The 16,155-nt window shown below is 35.9% G+C and overlaps 3 protein-coding genes across 5 annotated transcripts in view; 1 reads left to right on the top strand and 2 right to left on the bottom strand.

Annotated features, from left to right (window-relative positions):
* Positions 1–12: 12 nt before the first annotated feature.
* LOC140058979 (transmembrane protein 243-like) lies at positions 13–4,815 on the bottom strand. The gene is made up of 5 exons (XM_072104772.1): positions 4,710–4,815; positions 4,373–4,474; positions 2,893–2,943; positions 2,500–2,601; positions 13–1,596 (listed from the first exon to the last, which is right to left on the bottom strand). Exons 2-5 carry the CDS (start codon positions 4,427–4,429, stop codon positions 1,474–1,476), a joined length of 333 nt encoding a protein of 110 aa, XP_071960873.1. The 5' UTR covers positions 4,430–4,474; positions 4,710–4,815; the 3' UTR covers positions 13–1,473.
* Positions 4,816–4,918: 103 nt separating this feature from the next.
* Positions 4,919–13,345, top strand: LOC140059250 (peregrin-like). The gene is made up of 12 exons (XM_072105116.1): positions 4,919–5,188; positions 6,238–7,912; positions 8,123–8,279; positions 8,387–8,515; positions 8,638–8,766; positions 8,987–9,175; positions 9,499–9,622; positions 9,746–10,021; positions 10,333–11,262; positions 11,557–11,666; positions 11,905–12,047; positions 12,315–13,345. Exons 2-12 carry the CDS (start codon positions 6,348–6,350, stop codon positions 12,517–12,519), a joined length of 3,957 nt encoding a protein of 1,318 aa, XP_071961217.1. The 5' UTR covers positions 4,919–5,188; positions 6,238–6,347; the 3' UTR covers positions 12,520–13,345.
* Positions 13,346–13,936: 591 nt separating this feature from the next.
* The window catches only part of LOC140059248 (cAMP-dependent protein kinase type II regulatory subunit-like), a 31,806-nt gene continuing 29,587 nt past the window's right edge, over positions 13,937–16,155 (bottom strand). The window contains exon 14 of one of the 3 annotated variants that reach the window (XM_072105113.1): positions 13,937–16,146. In XM_072105113.1, coding sequence (XP_071961214.1) covers positions 16,025–16,146 — 122 coding nt within the window. In that variant the 3' untranslated portion in view covers positions 13,937–16,024. The remainder of the gene's footprint in view (positions 16,147–16,155) is intronic. The other 2 variants (XM_072105114.1, XM_072105115.1) reach the window with 2 other exon arrangements.

Raw genomic sequence — 16,155 nt, 5'->3', positions numbered from 1 at the left:
AGTAACAAAAAATTCACCTTTTAATGTTGTGTTTTTATTGAACTGGAAAACGAGAATATAAATCTGACTAACTAGCAGTAGTAGTCGTCATGCATGAAAGAGATGGTACCTAGACTATCGCCCCTGTCCGTTAATTGTCCACAAATAGTCATGTTATGTCAAGCTTCCGGTAAATAATTCCAGATGCCTGACTGATGTTATGACGTCATAAAACACATAATAAATATTATATAATTCTGTAACATGCAGATTATACATTTAAATATAAAGTTAAAATATTAATATTTGAATAAACACCTGTTTTAACTATTTAATATAGAATGTTCCTCAATTAATTTCAATTACATTGATAAAGTTTTGTAGGTGAACTAACTGTAAATAAATCTCTTTGAATTGCACGATTTAATCATGAAACTACCAAACGCTGTGCACGAGGACATTTTTCAAAAAAAACTTAAAACGTACTGTTTGATTGGTCACACGGTGTTCAATAGTTTTCAAAATAGAAACTTGGGACATTATTTAATTCAGTATTTAGCTTAAGTATTACTTAAGGATTACTTAAGTGTTACTTAAGTATTACTTAAGTGTTACTTAAGTGTTACTGAAGTATTACGTAAGACTTAAGTATTACTTAATCAACAATCAAATTATATTATTAATATTCTTTGGTTTACGTTCAATTGTCATTTTTTTTACATTTAATTCCTAATGAAAGCTTACGAAGGTAAAAGTTAACTAAAAAAATTGAATATACAAAAAAAAAAAAAAAATGTCAATTAAAGAAAAAACAATTAAAAATGTGTGTATTGCCATAAATGTAGATAAAAAAAATTAAAATATATTTATATACTTTTTTTTAAACTGATCACAAACAAAATTCTCTAAATCCTAAAATTTTAGAAGGAATGTACAGTATTGGCACCACAACAATGGCATAATAAATAGAGAGGTATCGATTTCAAATAACAAATAATCACAGAAACATTATTTATGTTATTAATTAATTCATTAAAATAAAAAATTAAACAAAAATCACAACATTGGGAACACAATTTAAGTAATGTAAAAATTGGGAAAATTAAAATTATTTATCTAGCTTAACTGTACTTAACTTCACAATTATTAAAAGCTTTAGTACACCAATCCTTAAAAGTTAAATACTATATATTTTACTTCATATTTATTATATACACCAAATTAAATGTTGCATTATTACTTGCATTTATAATCATACTACACAAAACAATAAATATAATAATAACAAAAACAAACAAAAAATAATCATGTATGTAGATCAGTGGTTAAGATGCATGTCCACTAAATGACATGTTGCCGGGTTCGAATCCTACCAAATGACGTTCCATCAAAAGTATTTGTAGAAGAAAAGTTTAAAATCCAAGATCAAACTTATCATTATCTGAATTTGTACAGTAATGTTAGTATGGACGTGGGATAAACAGTGTACTTAATTTAGAACTTAAGTTCATGAAAATAAAGGTTAGCACTGATGCATAAGAGAACCAATGTGAACGCATTGAAATAGATGAGTGAGCGGAACTTAGGGTCAACATCACCCTTGCGATACCAATAAATCTGTAGAAGAAATAGCAGAATATCAGAATGAATCAGAGAATAGAGGAGAAGAAGACTAGAAGCAGAACAAGACTTGAGGTCATTGTTAAGGTCTTATATCTAAAAATAGATTCTGAAAACAGAGCATTGTCGACAATATCATTTTAATTTTTGTGCCAAACTTGCCTTGGATATATATTAAAGTGTTTGGTGTTTAAACTGTCTATGTGTTAAACTATTCTATAGCTTTTAGGTTTTTATTTTAAACACAATGAATGGCTATGAAACTCAATGCAAAAGCATTAAAAAAATATGATTTGTTGTTATAAACGCATGATTTTAAATCATAATAGAACTACAGTATATCTACTATAATTACTACAGAAAACATAGATTACAAAACGTAGAATTGTTTTAATTTTCACTGATACATTTCTAATAGTTCTATCCACTAACTCAATCAAATCACTAATATAATAGCCAGGCTATTAAACTTTATTTGTGCCTTGTGTTGGCCTTGTTTCTGTCTCACAACACGCTGTATGTACACAAGTCATTTATACTTTAAAAAACAAGTACAGTACAAACAAAGTTTTAGTTTTCATTTAGAATCTTGATTTACACAAATAAAACTCAAAGATGGCAGCAGTGGCTGCAGGAAGGTAGCAGTTGCTGCTTGACAACAGCAATGGCTGCAGGAAGGTAGCAGTGGCTGCAGGAAGGTAGCAATGGCTGCCGTCCTGCCAGAGGTTGCTGGCAGGATGGTGGCAGTTTCTGCTTGTTGAAAGCAGCGGCTGCAGGATGGTAGCAATTTCTGCCATAACGGTGGCAGTTGCTGCTTGGTGACAGCAAGGAAGGTACAGGTAGCAGTTGCTGGCAGGACATTAGATTGAAGTTTAAAAGAATTTTATTAATAATGCTTACCAAAATCATATTTCCAATGCAGATACATACAATCACCACTGCCAAGTAGATGTTGATGCCTAATGGTGGCCATGGATACACAATTGCACTTACTAATGTTACCTGGAAAAAAAATTATAATTTAGACTAAGTATTTCAAAACTTCATCTGTTTTTTAGTGGGTTATCAAAACATATGTATAGCAATTATCATCCTGTCTTATGATGATACTGCCTACCCTCTCAGAATATGAGATACAAATATCTTCCTTGTAGAGGGAGATATTGTTTTTGACAACACATACCACTTCACTACGACGACTCAATAGCCTTGTTGGCTCTACAGTAGGTTATGAAAATGACCTACTCTTACTCTTACGGACCACCACACCCAATAAATACAATAAAAACTTACAAGAACTGCAACTCCAGTTACAACTCCAAGGGCTAAATTTACTGCCCTGTCCTGTAAATAACAAAAAAGATTTATATATAAATTATGATTTAATTCTTCATTAAAATAAAAAAAATATCTGTCTGGCAGCCTTTATTTATTATTATTCGTATTTATGCACTCATAATATTATAATAAAAATAATGATTAGGCCTAGGCATATATTATTTATTATGGGATATATCAAAGAACTTATAACACAAGAATCTCCTGTTCTTCAATTTGCATTCAAAACACAGTATCGGAAGTACAGGGTTAAAAGGTCAAACTGGGCGACGCCATTTCACAGCATGGAGCAGCGCCCCCTCCAAACTAGGAAGTCAATTACTCTACCCACCCCCCCCCCCCCCCTAGAGTATTAGCAGATCCCCTCTATGATTTTGACTTTCTAATTTGATGCGGGCGCCCTACTCCTCAGTCAATTACTCTATCCCCCCTAGAGCATTAGCAGATCCCCTCTATGATTTTGACTTTCTAATTTGATGCGGGCGCCCTACTCCATGGCTCACAATGGCGCCACCCATAGCTCTATTCTATCCCACAATGCCTTTCGAAATTGTTCCGCGCTTCGGACGAACAGGAGATTCTTGTGTTATAAGTTCTTTGGATATGTTATGCGCGATTTGAACGATTTGCGCAATTTGAAATTGCGCAAAAAAAATCCTTGCGCAATTTGAATTGAAACATGTGTTTCAAATTGCGCAAGCAACGTATTAAATTGCGCAAGTAATCTGCAAATTGCGCAAGGTTTTTCGACAGATTGTGAAATCATGCACACCCATATTTTTATAGTATTTAATTTCTAAGAATGATTCAAAATTAAAGATAAATATCACATTTCCTTATTTTAGTAGTGCAAATATTGTTATAAGTTAGCATACCGTCGAAGAACCGACGAAGGAAAACGAAGCGGTGGTGTTCCACCAGGCGGGCGCGGCGCGGGCGGCCGGCTATACTAGGCCTACTCTAGCCTAGCTAGGGTCTGGACTACTGATACTGACTAGGTTACATGGCCTAGCTTAAACTAATATTAAAAACTTAAAAAGTGAGTATTAAACATTATCTTCATTGAAATGGTCTTATTTATATAATAAAATACTAAATTTTAAACTCCTCTGCCTAGGCCTAGCCTAGCCATGTATGGGAAAATTTACAGTTCGTTTTCAAATTGCGCAAAGGTGTCATATTGCGCAAGAACTATCTTGCGCAATTTACAAATTGTGCAGCGCAATTTAAAATTGCGCAAAGATTTTCTTGCGCAATTTGAAATTGCGCAAGTTGATTGCGCAATTTGAAATTGCGCAAAAAAATCCTTGCGCAATTTTAAATTGCGCAAGAATTCTTTGCGCAATTTCAAATTGCGCAAGGATTTTTTTGCGCAATTTCAAATTGCGCAAATCGTTCAAATCGCGCATAACACATATATATAAAAAAAACTTACCCGAGTTTGAGGCTCACCAAACAGTGGGGTTTGGACATCTGTATCATAGTAGCTCATCTCACATCCTCAAATTAATGCCTTGTTGCCATATAAACTCACATACTAAAGAAACGAATCAAATATAAATTGCATGCTAGCTATAGCGTAGTCGATTCGCTCCAGCTAGACTCAAAGTGTAGTGAGGCATGGCCCCTGCCTGCTGTCGTCTAGCTTTATTTCAGATAGATAGGCTAGGCCTAGGCCTATAGAATAGGTGGTTTAGTCCCCTGGAACCCTGCTTGTCCATAAAAAATTTGTATTTAGTTTAAATATAGCGAATAAAAATGAGTATATTTACCTCCGTAAGGGGTTAATATATTTCTTTCAAAAAGTCTTTTTCAAGCATAAACAACAGACAACCAACCCCAACCAAATGTCAGCCGACTTAATAAAAACTTTGAGTAAAGAGAGAGAAAAAGAGAGATCACGTGAAATATAAATAGATGGCGCTATAACAAAAATGTTATTTTTCAGGAAGCTGAGAGGTCACCTTTGGATTCTAAACGAACGTCTATATCCGCTTGTTGTACTGACCTAAAATTGGGACGAAAAATGATCGTAAATTCTGCTTGATAGTTGTTGATTAATGGAATTCTAACAAGGTGGAGCTGTAAGGACATTTATCGAACTTCTATGAGAAAGCTTTACCTTTTTTAAAACCGTTTTAATTTGGATTTCTTTGAGGCAATTGTTGGTGCGTTCATCTTTTGTTCAACTCGGCTTTCCCTGCAAAACGGCCGCTTTTTATAAGCGAAGCACTGCCGCCGAATTGCATGGGTAAGCTATTCTTCGTGAATATTCAATATTTGGAAGTGCTATTGTACAAACAATAGTAATGTTCTGATAGATAATGTTATGTTTATGGCCACTACGTTTATATTATGTCAAGACTCCTCCCCAAAAGCTGTAATTAGGCTTAATTTATCTGGATCATTTACTTGCTACGATAGCTCACCACCCGCCACCACGAAACTCATCACGTTTGCCATTATGATGGTTGTTGAATATTCATTACGCGCTGAAGCTATTCGAAGTACGTCTGCGTGTGTGTATCGAATTCTTGTCATTCAAAGCCGTTTACTAAAAGGTCATTTGTAAACGGGGTGATGGATTTGCTTTCCAGGGATAATTTTTTAACTATTCTCGCGTTTTTTGCTTGAATAAAACATTAATTTACTGTAAAAATTAAAATAGACTGCCGATTTCGTGTGGTTGAATGTTAATGAATGAAGCTAGTCTAATCAGCTGTACTGGAAATAAATAAGAATGCCTAGATGGAAAGCACTTCCGGGTCAAATACAAACGAATGAGAAGCCTTCATTCCGTTATTTTATCAGCTAATGAATATTTTAATTAGATTAATTTATTTACAAAAATCTAAATTTTATCCAAAAAAAGATATTAGAATTTAAATTGTACTGTATATATAAATAAATAATGATTTCAAAAAATAAATTATTGAATAATTATTAATTAATATTATTGTTTCCGTCTATCTTTTCCTTTGGATCAATCAATATTATTTATATAGTAAAATATTAAAATTATTATTAATATTTGAAAATTGTGCTTTATCAATTAAAATCAAACCTGGTATTTATAATTTGAGCTTGAATGGAAAAATACACAATCAGCCAGTCAAGTATATATTATATTCTAGACAGATTATTTTACATAAAAATAATTTTTGTTTTTGCATGAAAAAGTCCTAATGTAATATCATCCGGTTGGATTTGAACCCAGGACCCTTGTAGTGATAGGCAAGCATCTTAACCACCAAGCCACACATCACCACACTACTTAACCATCTTTTTTTTGTTTTACAGGTTCTACCATGACCATTGCTGAAGTGAATAGTTAGACCAGGCTAGCCGAGATATACTTTATTCTCGATAGAGCAGGCTAGCCGAGACAAACTTTATTCGCACACATCCCAATGCGACCCTCGATAATGCCAATGATAGAGTTTGACGTAAAAACATTCTGCGAGAACCTTCGTGCCACTAAACCACCTTACGAATGCCCCATAAAGGAATGCGGAAAAATCTACAAAAGCCTCCAGGGTATGGAATACCATCTGTACAATTATGATCACAACAATCCCGCCGGCAACAATGGCTACACAACCCCAGTCAAGCGAGGATCATGGAGGAAGAGTCGCGGTGGAGGCACAGTGCAAAGAAGATCGCCCTCTCCGATGTTTGTTCGTTCTCCCCAGCGTGAAGCTTTAACTTACGCACAGGCCCAGCGTCTTGTAGAGGTCGACATCAAAGGTCACGTGTACCGGCTAGATATTTTTGATTATATCGATGTCGTTACGGAAGATGAATTTGAAAATGAAGAGAACGAGGAACAAGAAAAACATGAAAAAACACCAACGAAAACGCCAAAGGTTAAAAGTGGAAAGGTCAAAGGTAAAGAGTCAGTGAAACTACGAAAGGAACCAACATGTCCTCCGGTACCATCAAAGCTACCAGAGGCATCTTACAAACTAATGAAAGACTATGATGAAATACCTGATGCTCCGAAGCGCGGAGTTGCGTACTTTCGTTTTATTGAGAAGTCGAGAGAAGAACTTGACGATGATATTGAGTATGACATGGACGAAGAAGACTATGCATGGCTTGATATGATTAATGAAAAACGTAAAAAAGATGGCCATGCAGCCGTTTCGCAAGAAATATTTGAAATCCTGATGGATAGACTTGAAAAGGAATCTTACTTCCAAAGCCAAGCGTCAGGAAAGACTGATTCAAATACTCTAATAGATGAAGATGCTGTCTGTAGCATATGTCAAGACGGAGAATGCCAAAACAGTAACGTTATTTTATTTTGTGATATGTGTAATTTAGCCGTGCACCAGGAATGCTACGGAGTACCCTACATTCCCGAAGGTCAGTGGCTTTGTAGAAGGTGCTTACAGTCTCCCTCTCGTGCTGTTGATTGCGTATTGTGCCCAAACAAAGGTGCTGCATTCAAGCAGACCGATGACGGCCGGTGGGCTCACGTCGTCTGTGCGTTATGGATCCCAGAAGTGGGCTTTGCAAATACAGTCTTTCTAGAACCGATCGACGGTATTGATCACATTCCAGCAGCACGTTGGAAATTGACTTGTTATATATGTAAACAGCGAAACGTAGGCGCGTGTATTCAGTGCCACAAAGCCAACTGCTATACTGCTTTTCATGTTACGTGTGCACAGCAAGCTAGTCTTTTTATGAAGATGGAACCAGTTCGCGAAGCGGGCGTCAACGGTACATCTATAAGTATTCGCAAAGCGGCTTTCTGTGACATTCACACACCGGCAGGGGTGGAAAAGAAACCGATAATGAGAAAAGAAAAATCACCCGTTAATGAAGAAGTGAGTGGAAAGGGTAAAGGCTGGTCTGCTAAGAAAGCTAAAGCACAGTCTCGCAAAAATATGAGGAAAGCTAGAAAAATCTTGGCAGAGAAGAGATCAGCTATGCCTGTTGTGTCTATTCCATGCATTCCACCAAAAAGGTAAATTGTGAAATGAAAAATTACTATTTAAAAAACTCTTTATAGCCAAACAAACACTGATAAAGATATGCTATTAAACAAACATTTATCACTTTGAATTAAGCTCTGTCTTACCTGTGATACCAAATATGGTAGTGATATGCTCAAATATGATATATGACATGTCCACATTTTTTTGTCACATAAAGCTTTACTTGTGTCTTGATTTAGGATATCTAAAATTACTGCCAAAGTGAACGTAGCTAAAAAGCAGCAGTTTATGCAGAGGTTGCTAGCCTACTGGACGCTGAAGAGACAGTCACGTAATGGAGTGTCTCTCCTACGACGGTTACAGGCCCATCACCAATCACACAAGACTAAGGATCCAGTAAGTGCGGTCAAACTTTGAAACAAATTTTGGTTGGTTGGATGTACAAAAGAATTCAGGCAAAAAAGAAATGAAAATGAAAAATTATAATTGTTGTTTTTTCACAGGTTGAAGACAAAAAAGTAACGAAATTAAAAGAGCATCTGAAATATTGGCAACGTCTACGTCATGACCTGGAACGGGCAAGACTACTGGTTGAGTTGATACGAAAACGTGAAAAACTCAAGAAAGAGCATGTAAGTGGGTCAAAGGTTAATGTTTTGAGGAGGGGGTTATAGAATAACAACCACAGAGCTGTACATCTGAAGTAACATACTTATACATTGTATTAGTAATCAATTTTTACATTCTTTTTCAGTTAAAATTAAGTCAGAGGGTATTTGAACTTCAATTGAAACCATTAAACGTGATTTTAACGTCAACGTTAACTCAACTACAAGAACGAGATATACACAGTATATTCGCTGAGCCTGTTACTGTTGAGGAGGTACAGTTGTTTACATTACATAGCCTACGTAAATATGTGAAAGTGATTGGTCGTAATGCTATCATATGACCACTGATCCAAGGATGGAAATTGTTATATCTGCCTACCTGAGCAATATACAGTTACAGCATATCTAGATCTAAATTGGGAAATATCTGTACTTAGTACTACATGTTTTAACAAATGCACATTTTAACAATCAATCTCCATCTTTTTGTAGGCACCAGATTATTATGATGTCATTAAAAAACCTATGGACTTTCGAAGCATGCATAAGAAGCTAGACGGTCACAAATACCGTTCCGTAACCGACCTTGAATCTGACTTTGAGCAGATGATAGATAATTGTATGTTGTATAACGGTAAAGAAACGGTCTTCTATAGAGATGCTGTAAAGATGAGAGACCAAGTAAGTTATCATCCGGGTGAATGTTGGGGAATAACCTGCTGGACAGAACTACGCACAATTGTGGATGACAACTTCTCTCATCACATACAACTTTCACTATAATATGCAGAGTTGTGGACGATGTAGCAACTTTCTTCTCTCCTAAGGGTTCCTATGTGTCGTACATCTGGCCACCAAACAGCTCTTATTCTTCTGTCAAATGCTGATTATCAATAGATATTCGTAGTCACAAGATTTGAACCAAAACTGTTAAATTGGTAGGCAATCGGACTAATGTAATTAATTTATTAGTAATTTGAGTATATGTTTTTATTTCATCTCAGGGTGGCGCTGTCATTCGGCAAGCTAAACGCTTGGCTGAGAAGGCTGGCTACAATCCAAGTACAGGCATGCATACAGAGAATGCGCCGGAGATTAAAGAAGTTGAAGAGATGAAATTAGACGATTGTAAGTTGCATTTATTGTCTTGGTTGCAATTTTGTAAGTTGCATTTATTGTCTTGGTTGCAATTTTGTAAGTTGTATTTATTGTCTTGGTTGTACCTATTTATTTATTTTTCAATTTTTTTAGTTGATAATGTAATTTGTGCCGAGAATCGTGAGCATCTGCCGTTAGAAGAACAGCTAACAACGCTCCTCGAGAAACTCGACATGACCTGCAATATCAAAAGCGGTCTTGCTCGCTCCAAACGTGTCAAACAAATCCGTAAGGAAATCAACCTGATTAGACGGAAGATAACAATGCAACGAACTGGAGTGGTGCCAAGAAGAGGACCCAAACCGAACAAAACCAAAGATGATTACGACACATCAGCAGCTGACAGCACGTCTGAAGCAATTACATCAGGTAACTAAGTCTGCTGCCTACTGTAGGGACATTGGGGTCCTTTCATTTTCACAACGCACCACATACCTAATAGGTAACTTGTGTCGAGGTGAAGAAACATGTCACAATAATCCCACATGTGCACAATGAACTAAAATGACATAGTTCGGTCATTGTAAATCGTAAGCTCCCTCATACTGTGCAAGGCGCCTGAAACATTTAGGCTTGTGAGCATGACAGTTAGACACGATAATTGCATAACATGTTTTTCAGAAGCATATCTTTATGGATAGATATCTAAACATTTGTTTACTAAATTTTATCCAATCTAGGTGATGAATTGAGTGACTTTCAAACAAGAAAAAGTCCAGCATCTCCACCAACACTGAAACCTGCACCGATACTAAACCGAAGTAAGTCAAGTCCTGGACGACCAGCAAGAGGGCGTCCTAAAGGATCGCCAGCAAGCAGAAGGACTCGGACTTTATCAGGTCAAGCAAATGCTGTACAGGATCTATCCATCCCGCCTACAATTCCAGAATTTACAAAATTCCAAGAACCAAAGTCTCCTGTTGGTCGCAAATCTCCAGGTGCCAAGAAAAACCTATCTATGTCTCCCAAACAAACGGACAAAATAGCATCTCCTAAAGCAACTGATGCCATAGCGTCACCTAAAACACCCGCCAAACTAACATCACCAGGGCGTCGTCATACTGTTACTATAGTAACGCCTTCCCCTCGCGGAAGAAAACAGGGTAAATCTCCTGGTAGGAAGTCCATGAAGCGGTCGCTTTCCTTGGATTGCGAATCTCAAACACCATCCAAGAAATTATATGTCGAGGGAGAATTGCATGTAGAGACCGATAGCGAAGGGTTTCCGTCACCCGTCGTTAGTCCAAGAAGTTTAAAAAAAGGACGCACTCTAAGTTCAAGTAGTGCGGAGAAATCGAACGATAAAAAACACAAATCATCAACGAACAATAACGGTGAACTAAGCAATGGGCTTGACCAACCAAAAGGCTTAAGTTTCTTTGAGTATCGAGTGGACGCTAATCGTACACGAAGTAGTTCAGACTCGGATGAAAGTGTGAGTAGCACGTCTGATGGTCTGACGTCCGAAACGTGTTCAAGTAACGGTGAAGAGGGTGCAACTAAAAAGCCAAAGAAAGGAAACATGCACGAGGATAGCGACGGTGAGGCGTCTTGTGAAGAGAGCACGAGTACCGTGAGCCGGGCTAACAGGGGGGCTGGGTTAATTAGAGGTAAGTAAGTACAGTATGCTTACGTACAGTATGCTAAACACAGCACCATCATTGAATTTAACTTCAACAAACACCAATAACAAAAGGGAATATTAAAGCAGTTTAGAAATTTCATGCAAGGTATAAAAATGGAAATATGTATAAATACCAACAACAATACTAATAATTATACAGTATATACAGTAGTATTAACAACATTAAACATGCATACTTGCCTCTTGCCTGTATGTTATCATATGTCTTCATTCTACCGTATTAAAAGTGATATCTAGTACAACAGTGTTTATTCTATAGCTGGCAAAACAAGAAGCAGCAGCTGGGCTTCAGATGAAGATGACATCCCGCTGAGCCCACTGGACCTTGTGTGGGCTAAATGTCGAGGCTACCCCTCTTACCCGGCCCTGGTAAGTATCAAAAGCCTTGGTTATTGACAATGTTTGTATTTATGGTGATTGAAGACTAATCAGTGCAGTAGCCAAGGGGGTCAACCTGGCCACTTTTTTACTGAGGCCTTTGACAACCCAGTGTCCCGCAAAGATATTATTTCTTGCAATTAGTGAATATCACTAACGTAAAACTTCCTAATTACTTAGATGTCTCTGCATTTTAAAAAAAATTCTAACAAGTTGTTAATTTTTGTAGATAATCAACCCCAAGATGCCGCGAGTCGGGTTCACACACAATGGTGTTCCGATTCCAGTTCCTCCGCTCGAAGTTCTCAATCAGAAAATAGCGGCCGATGAACATCTCTATCTAGTATTATTTTTTGACAATAAACGCACATGGTAAGCATGTCTAAATTAAATTACCCTCCCCCACCCTTCAGATTCAATGTTTTTCAGTACTTCAGTCTCTTTTAATTCCGAACTCTCTAAAAACCAGAAACTCTCTTAAAACTAGACTTTTTTTTCACAAATTCTTCTTTACCATTAAAAACACATTCTAAATACCAGACTTTCCAGAAAACCAGACATGTTTGGCCAGCCAAAGGTGTCCAGTATTGGGAGAGTTGACTGTATTTACATTCTCCGCTTTCATTATTTGTCTTTCAGGCAGTGGCTACCAAGAGCAAAGCTTGAACCACTTGGTGTCGATAGCGGTCTAGACCAGGCTAAGTTAACTGAAGGCCGCACATCCACTATACGCAAGTCTGTAGGGCAAGCGTACGACAGAGCCTTGTTTCACAGAAGGCGAGTCACGGGAGAGGTCGTAACAGAAGAGTCAGCCGGCAGTGACACGAGCATCGGTGAATTATAATGAAATATCGACCGGTTGCGTATTTTTTAATTGCGTTTTAAATCTTTCCAAAGATATGGTGGCACTGTTATGGTTATAATATGTAATTATGATAATTTTTATTTAAATAAACACTTGTTATTATTGTGTATTTATTTAAAATGCAACAATTTTAGAAAATGAGTTTAAAGCGAAACAATAAAATGTTAAGAATACTGTACATTTGTGTAGGATAGTGTAAAGATATAGGTATTAAAAGCAACAGATTATTTTAAATTGTGTTGACTGAATTGTGGACGGTCAGCGGGGGTGGTTGGTCAGCGGGGGTGGTTGGTAAGCAGGGGTGGTCAGTCAGCGGGGGTGGTCAGCTGGTTTTTAAGGCTGGCATGTACAACATTACCAAATAATTAATTTTGCAAATCTGCTGGTGATTTTGGACATGCGCAAGAAATGTGATTATCTACATAGTCCCACTTACAATCCTGTTTTACATCTTGCTATTTTATTTTAGCTTCCTGATCAAATGTTATTGTTAATTTGTAATTTTTTAGATATGCTATACACAATACCAATACTTCACTCTATTTGTCTCCTTTAATAATATGTTAATTTTTTTCCAAACTAGGATGATTTTCAAATCTACTTTTTTAAAAAATGAATTGGAGTTTAAAAAATTGTAATTAATATCTTTGATAAATTAGTAATCTCTTGTTTTTAATTTGCTATGATTTAATAATTATTATATTAAGCAGTTGTTTCATTGAATGTGTTTGTATTGAATGCATTAAAGTCTTTGTATACAGGCTAGTGTTACATGCCAAACAATAAACTCTATGAGCATTAATTATACACGAGTTTAGAGTCGTTGATGTTGGGTTGGACTAGAGAGTTAACCACACAACACAAGCACAGCATAGAGTGTGACCATTAGTTGAGTGTCTCTTCTTTAATAGTATCTCTATGGGATGGAGTGAGAGCTAGTAATGTATTTATTTGCAAATCTGTATAATTTTTAATACAAGAAATAAGTTGGATGTTGGGTATAGAGATAAACTACTAGAAAGTTAAGCACAATACAAGCACTGCTTAAGTTCTACTTCCATGGAGTGACCATCCAATATGGTTACATCACTTCGCTGTCTAATGTTCATACATGCTGGACACTGACAGACATGTATATAATGCAGGAAAACTTAAAATTATCTTGAAAGCAACAATATACAAGAACTCAGACATGCAAAGGAATTGAATGATAATAAGAAACAAATGCCAACAATAAACATGCTCATGCAACTATATTCATTGATATAATACTGAAGGAATAATTCGCACTATTTTATTATCTTGGGTGGTATGTATGTTTATAATGTATTTTGAATGTGTGTTTTAACCTTCGACAGGCTATACCCTTGGATCTTCTTTTTTTCTAGTACAATTTACAAACATCAAACTATATCTACTAAGCCGATACAATGAGACTAAATTTCATACCCATTTCAATTCTTTATTCATATTTTTATCTGAAATATATGTACAATCTTAAACATATTAAACCAGGATTAGGTTAGGTACAGTGCTTTGTACAGAATAGGTCGCTACAAGAAGGTGGACAGGTCACCACTAGAGGGCGGACAGGTAATCATTTTAGAGGGTGCATTAGGCCCTCACTGGAGGGTCAGGTCTAGCTAGCTATATCACCACTAAGAAGGTACAGGTCGCAGCTCAAGGGTCCTTTGTATTGGTCTTTGCTAGAAAGCTGTATAGACAAGTTAGCAATGGGACATAGGTCACAACTAGAGGTCCTTCAGGTCACACTAGACATCCTTTAGGTCACCACTAGAGGTCTTTCAGGTCACACTAGACATCCTTTAGGTCACCACTAGAGGTCCTTCAGGTCACACTAGACATCCTTTAGTTCACCACTAGACATCCTTTAGTTCACCACTAGAGGTCCTTCAGGTCACACTAGACATCCTTTAGTTCACCACTAGACATCCTTTAGTTCACCACTAGAGGTCCTTCAGGTCACCACTAGACATCCTTATAAACAGGTCACCACTAGAGGTCCTTCAGGTCACACTAGGCATCCTATGGGTCACCACTAGAGGTCCATAGAAACGTGTCATTTATTTCAGCATAGTTGTGCAACAAACATTGTGTTTGTTTACACATCGTCATGACACCAGCAGACAAGCAAACTGTTAAATAACAAACTTGTCTAAAAGATTGTTTTTGCTATTTTTTGTAACATGCATGTAAACAAATTGTTCAATTTTTTTTCTTCATAAATTGGTTTTTTTTTTTATTATTTATAATCTAAATATTAAAACTGTTAACTTGTATTAAGATATAACATCATAAAATTCATAAATGATATTAATTTTTGTGTAAATACAATTCATAAAACCAATTGATCCACCTTCGAATACAATCATATATAAACATCCCTTTTGTTATTTGATTGAAAAAAAACAAAAAATCATAGCCAAATATGGGATGCAGTTACCATTTGTAAACATATGCTTCTACAATTATACATGGCTTTTAACATTGTATAATGAGTGACATATTTATTAATCAACTGATATTAATATTGCAGATTTTAAATGTTACAGAATTTAAAATGCAACGGAGCAACATTGATGACTTGTTGATAATTAAATTGATAATCTTGAAGCGAATTATATCGAGTATGGACATATAAGCAAATGATATGGACATATAAGGAAATCATATGGCCATATAAGGAAAGTATAAGGACATATAAGGAAATCATATGGCCATATAAGGAAATCATTTGGGCATATAAGGGAAAAAATCATGTTAGTTTATAGATAACAATTTACATAAGCTAACCAAAATTAGTCTGCATGTTACATCTTTCATACACCACTGGAAAACTAATATATCATTTCCATTTAAACTACACCCAATCAAAGATTTTGACTTTTTACAAGAACTAGCGCAACATTTTGGTTAGTATATTTGGCATATAAAAACAAAATAAGAGGTAGCTAGGGTTCGTCATTTGTACCAATAGGTTAGTTGTTATAAATTAAATTACATAATATTAAATTAGTCTTAATACATCATCCAGCGAGTGGGTAATTGATCAAGACAGATATCCAACAAAATGAAGTTGAATAGAATAACTATTTCATTGACATACGGTATTATTTTATGAACTTATTTTGGTTATTTTTGTGTTTTATTTATGTAGAATATTAGAGCTATGTAATATGAAAATAGCCACACAGAAAAAATAATCTAAAAAAGTGAGACCCCACCAAATACCAGCGAGTGAAAGGGTATGATGTCTGGACTATAAAGTATAAGAGAACACAAAATAAAAAAATAAAAAATCTACAATTCTGAAGATGTGAATTAAACTGTTATTAATATAATAATTTAAATTCTCATTAAATTTGAGAAATTTCATTTTAAAAACATCATTAATTATGGTTATTGAAAATGAAACATTTTAACAGAAAAAGTTTTGAGAAAGCAGTGGTGTAGGAAGCGGTGATCATTGGTCAGTTGGCTGCTTGCCAAAGATACGTTCCGTCTCCTCATTGTAATGTCCTATGTTACGTTTCATTATGTCCATACATGGCCCAAGTAAACGTTCAAAGGCTTGTACATCCAAAACTGAAAGAT

The sequence above is a fragment of the Antedon mediterranea genome, chromosome 9 (assembly GCF_964355755.1).
Source record: "Antedon mediterranea chromosome 9, ecAntMedi1.1, whole genome shotgun sequence".
Classification (NCBI taxonomy): domain Eukaryota; kingdom Metazoa; phylum Echinodermata; class Crinoidea; order Comatulida; family Antedonidae; genus Antedon; species Antedon mediterranea.
Note: the sequence above shows the minus strand (reverse complement) of the source record. Positions and strands in the feature narration are given on the sequence as shown.

Bases quoted from the DNA above. Each gene is read 5' to 3' on its own strand.
- LOC140059250 (XM_072105116.1), top strand. From the start codon at position 6,348: ATGCGACCCTCGATAATGCCAATGATAGAGTTTGACGTAAAAACATTC. The intron at 11,667-11,904 runs GTAAGTATCAAA...TAATTTTTGTAG, and splicing joins ACCCCTCTTACCCGGCCCTG to ATAATCAACCCCAAGATGCC. The intron at 12,048-12,314 runs GTAAGCATGTCT...TTTGTCTTTCAG, and splicing joins TTTGACAATAAACGCACATG to GCAGTGGCTACCAAGAGCAA.
- LOC140058979 (XM_072104772.1), bottom strand. From the start codon at position 4,429: ATGAGCTACTATGATACAGATGTCCAAACCCCACTGTTTGGTGAGCCT. The intron at 2,602-2,892 runs GTAAGTTTTTAT...TTTTTTTTCCAG, and splicing joins TAACTGGAGTTGCAGTTCTT to GTAACATTAGTAAGTGCAAT. The intron at 1,597-2,499 runs GTAAGCATTATT...TTTCTTCTACAG, and splicing joins GCATTGGAAATATGATTTTG to ATTTATTGGTATCGCAAGGG.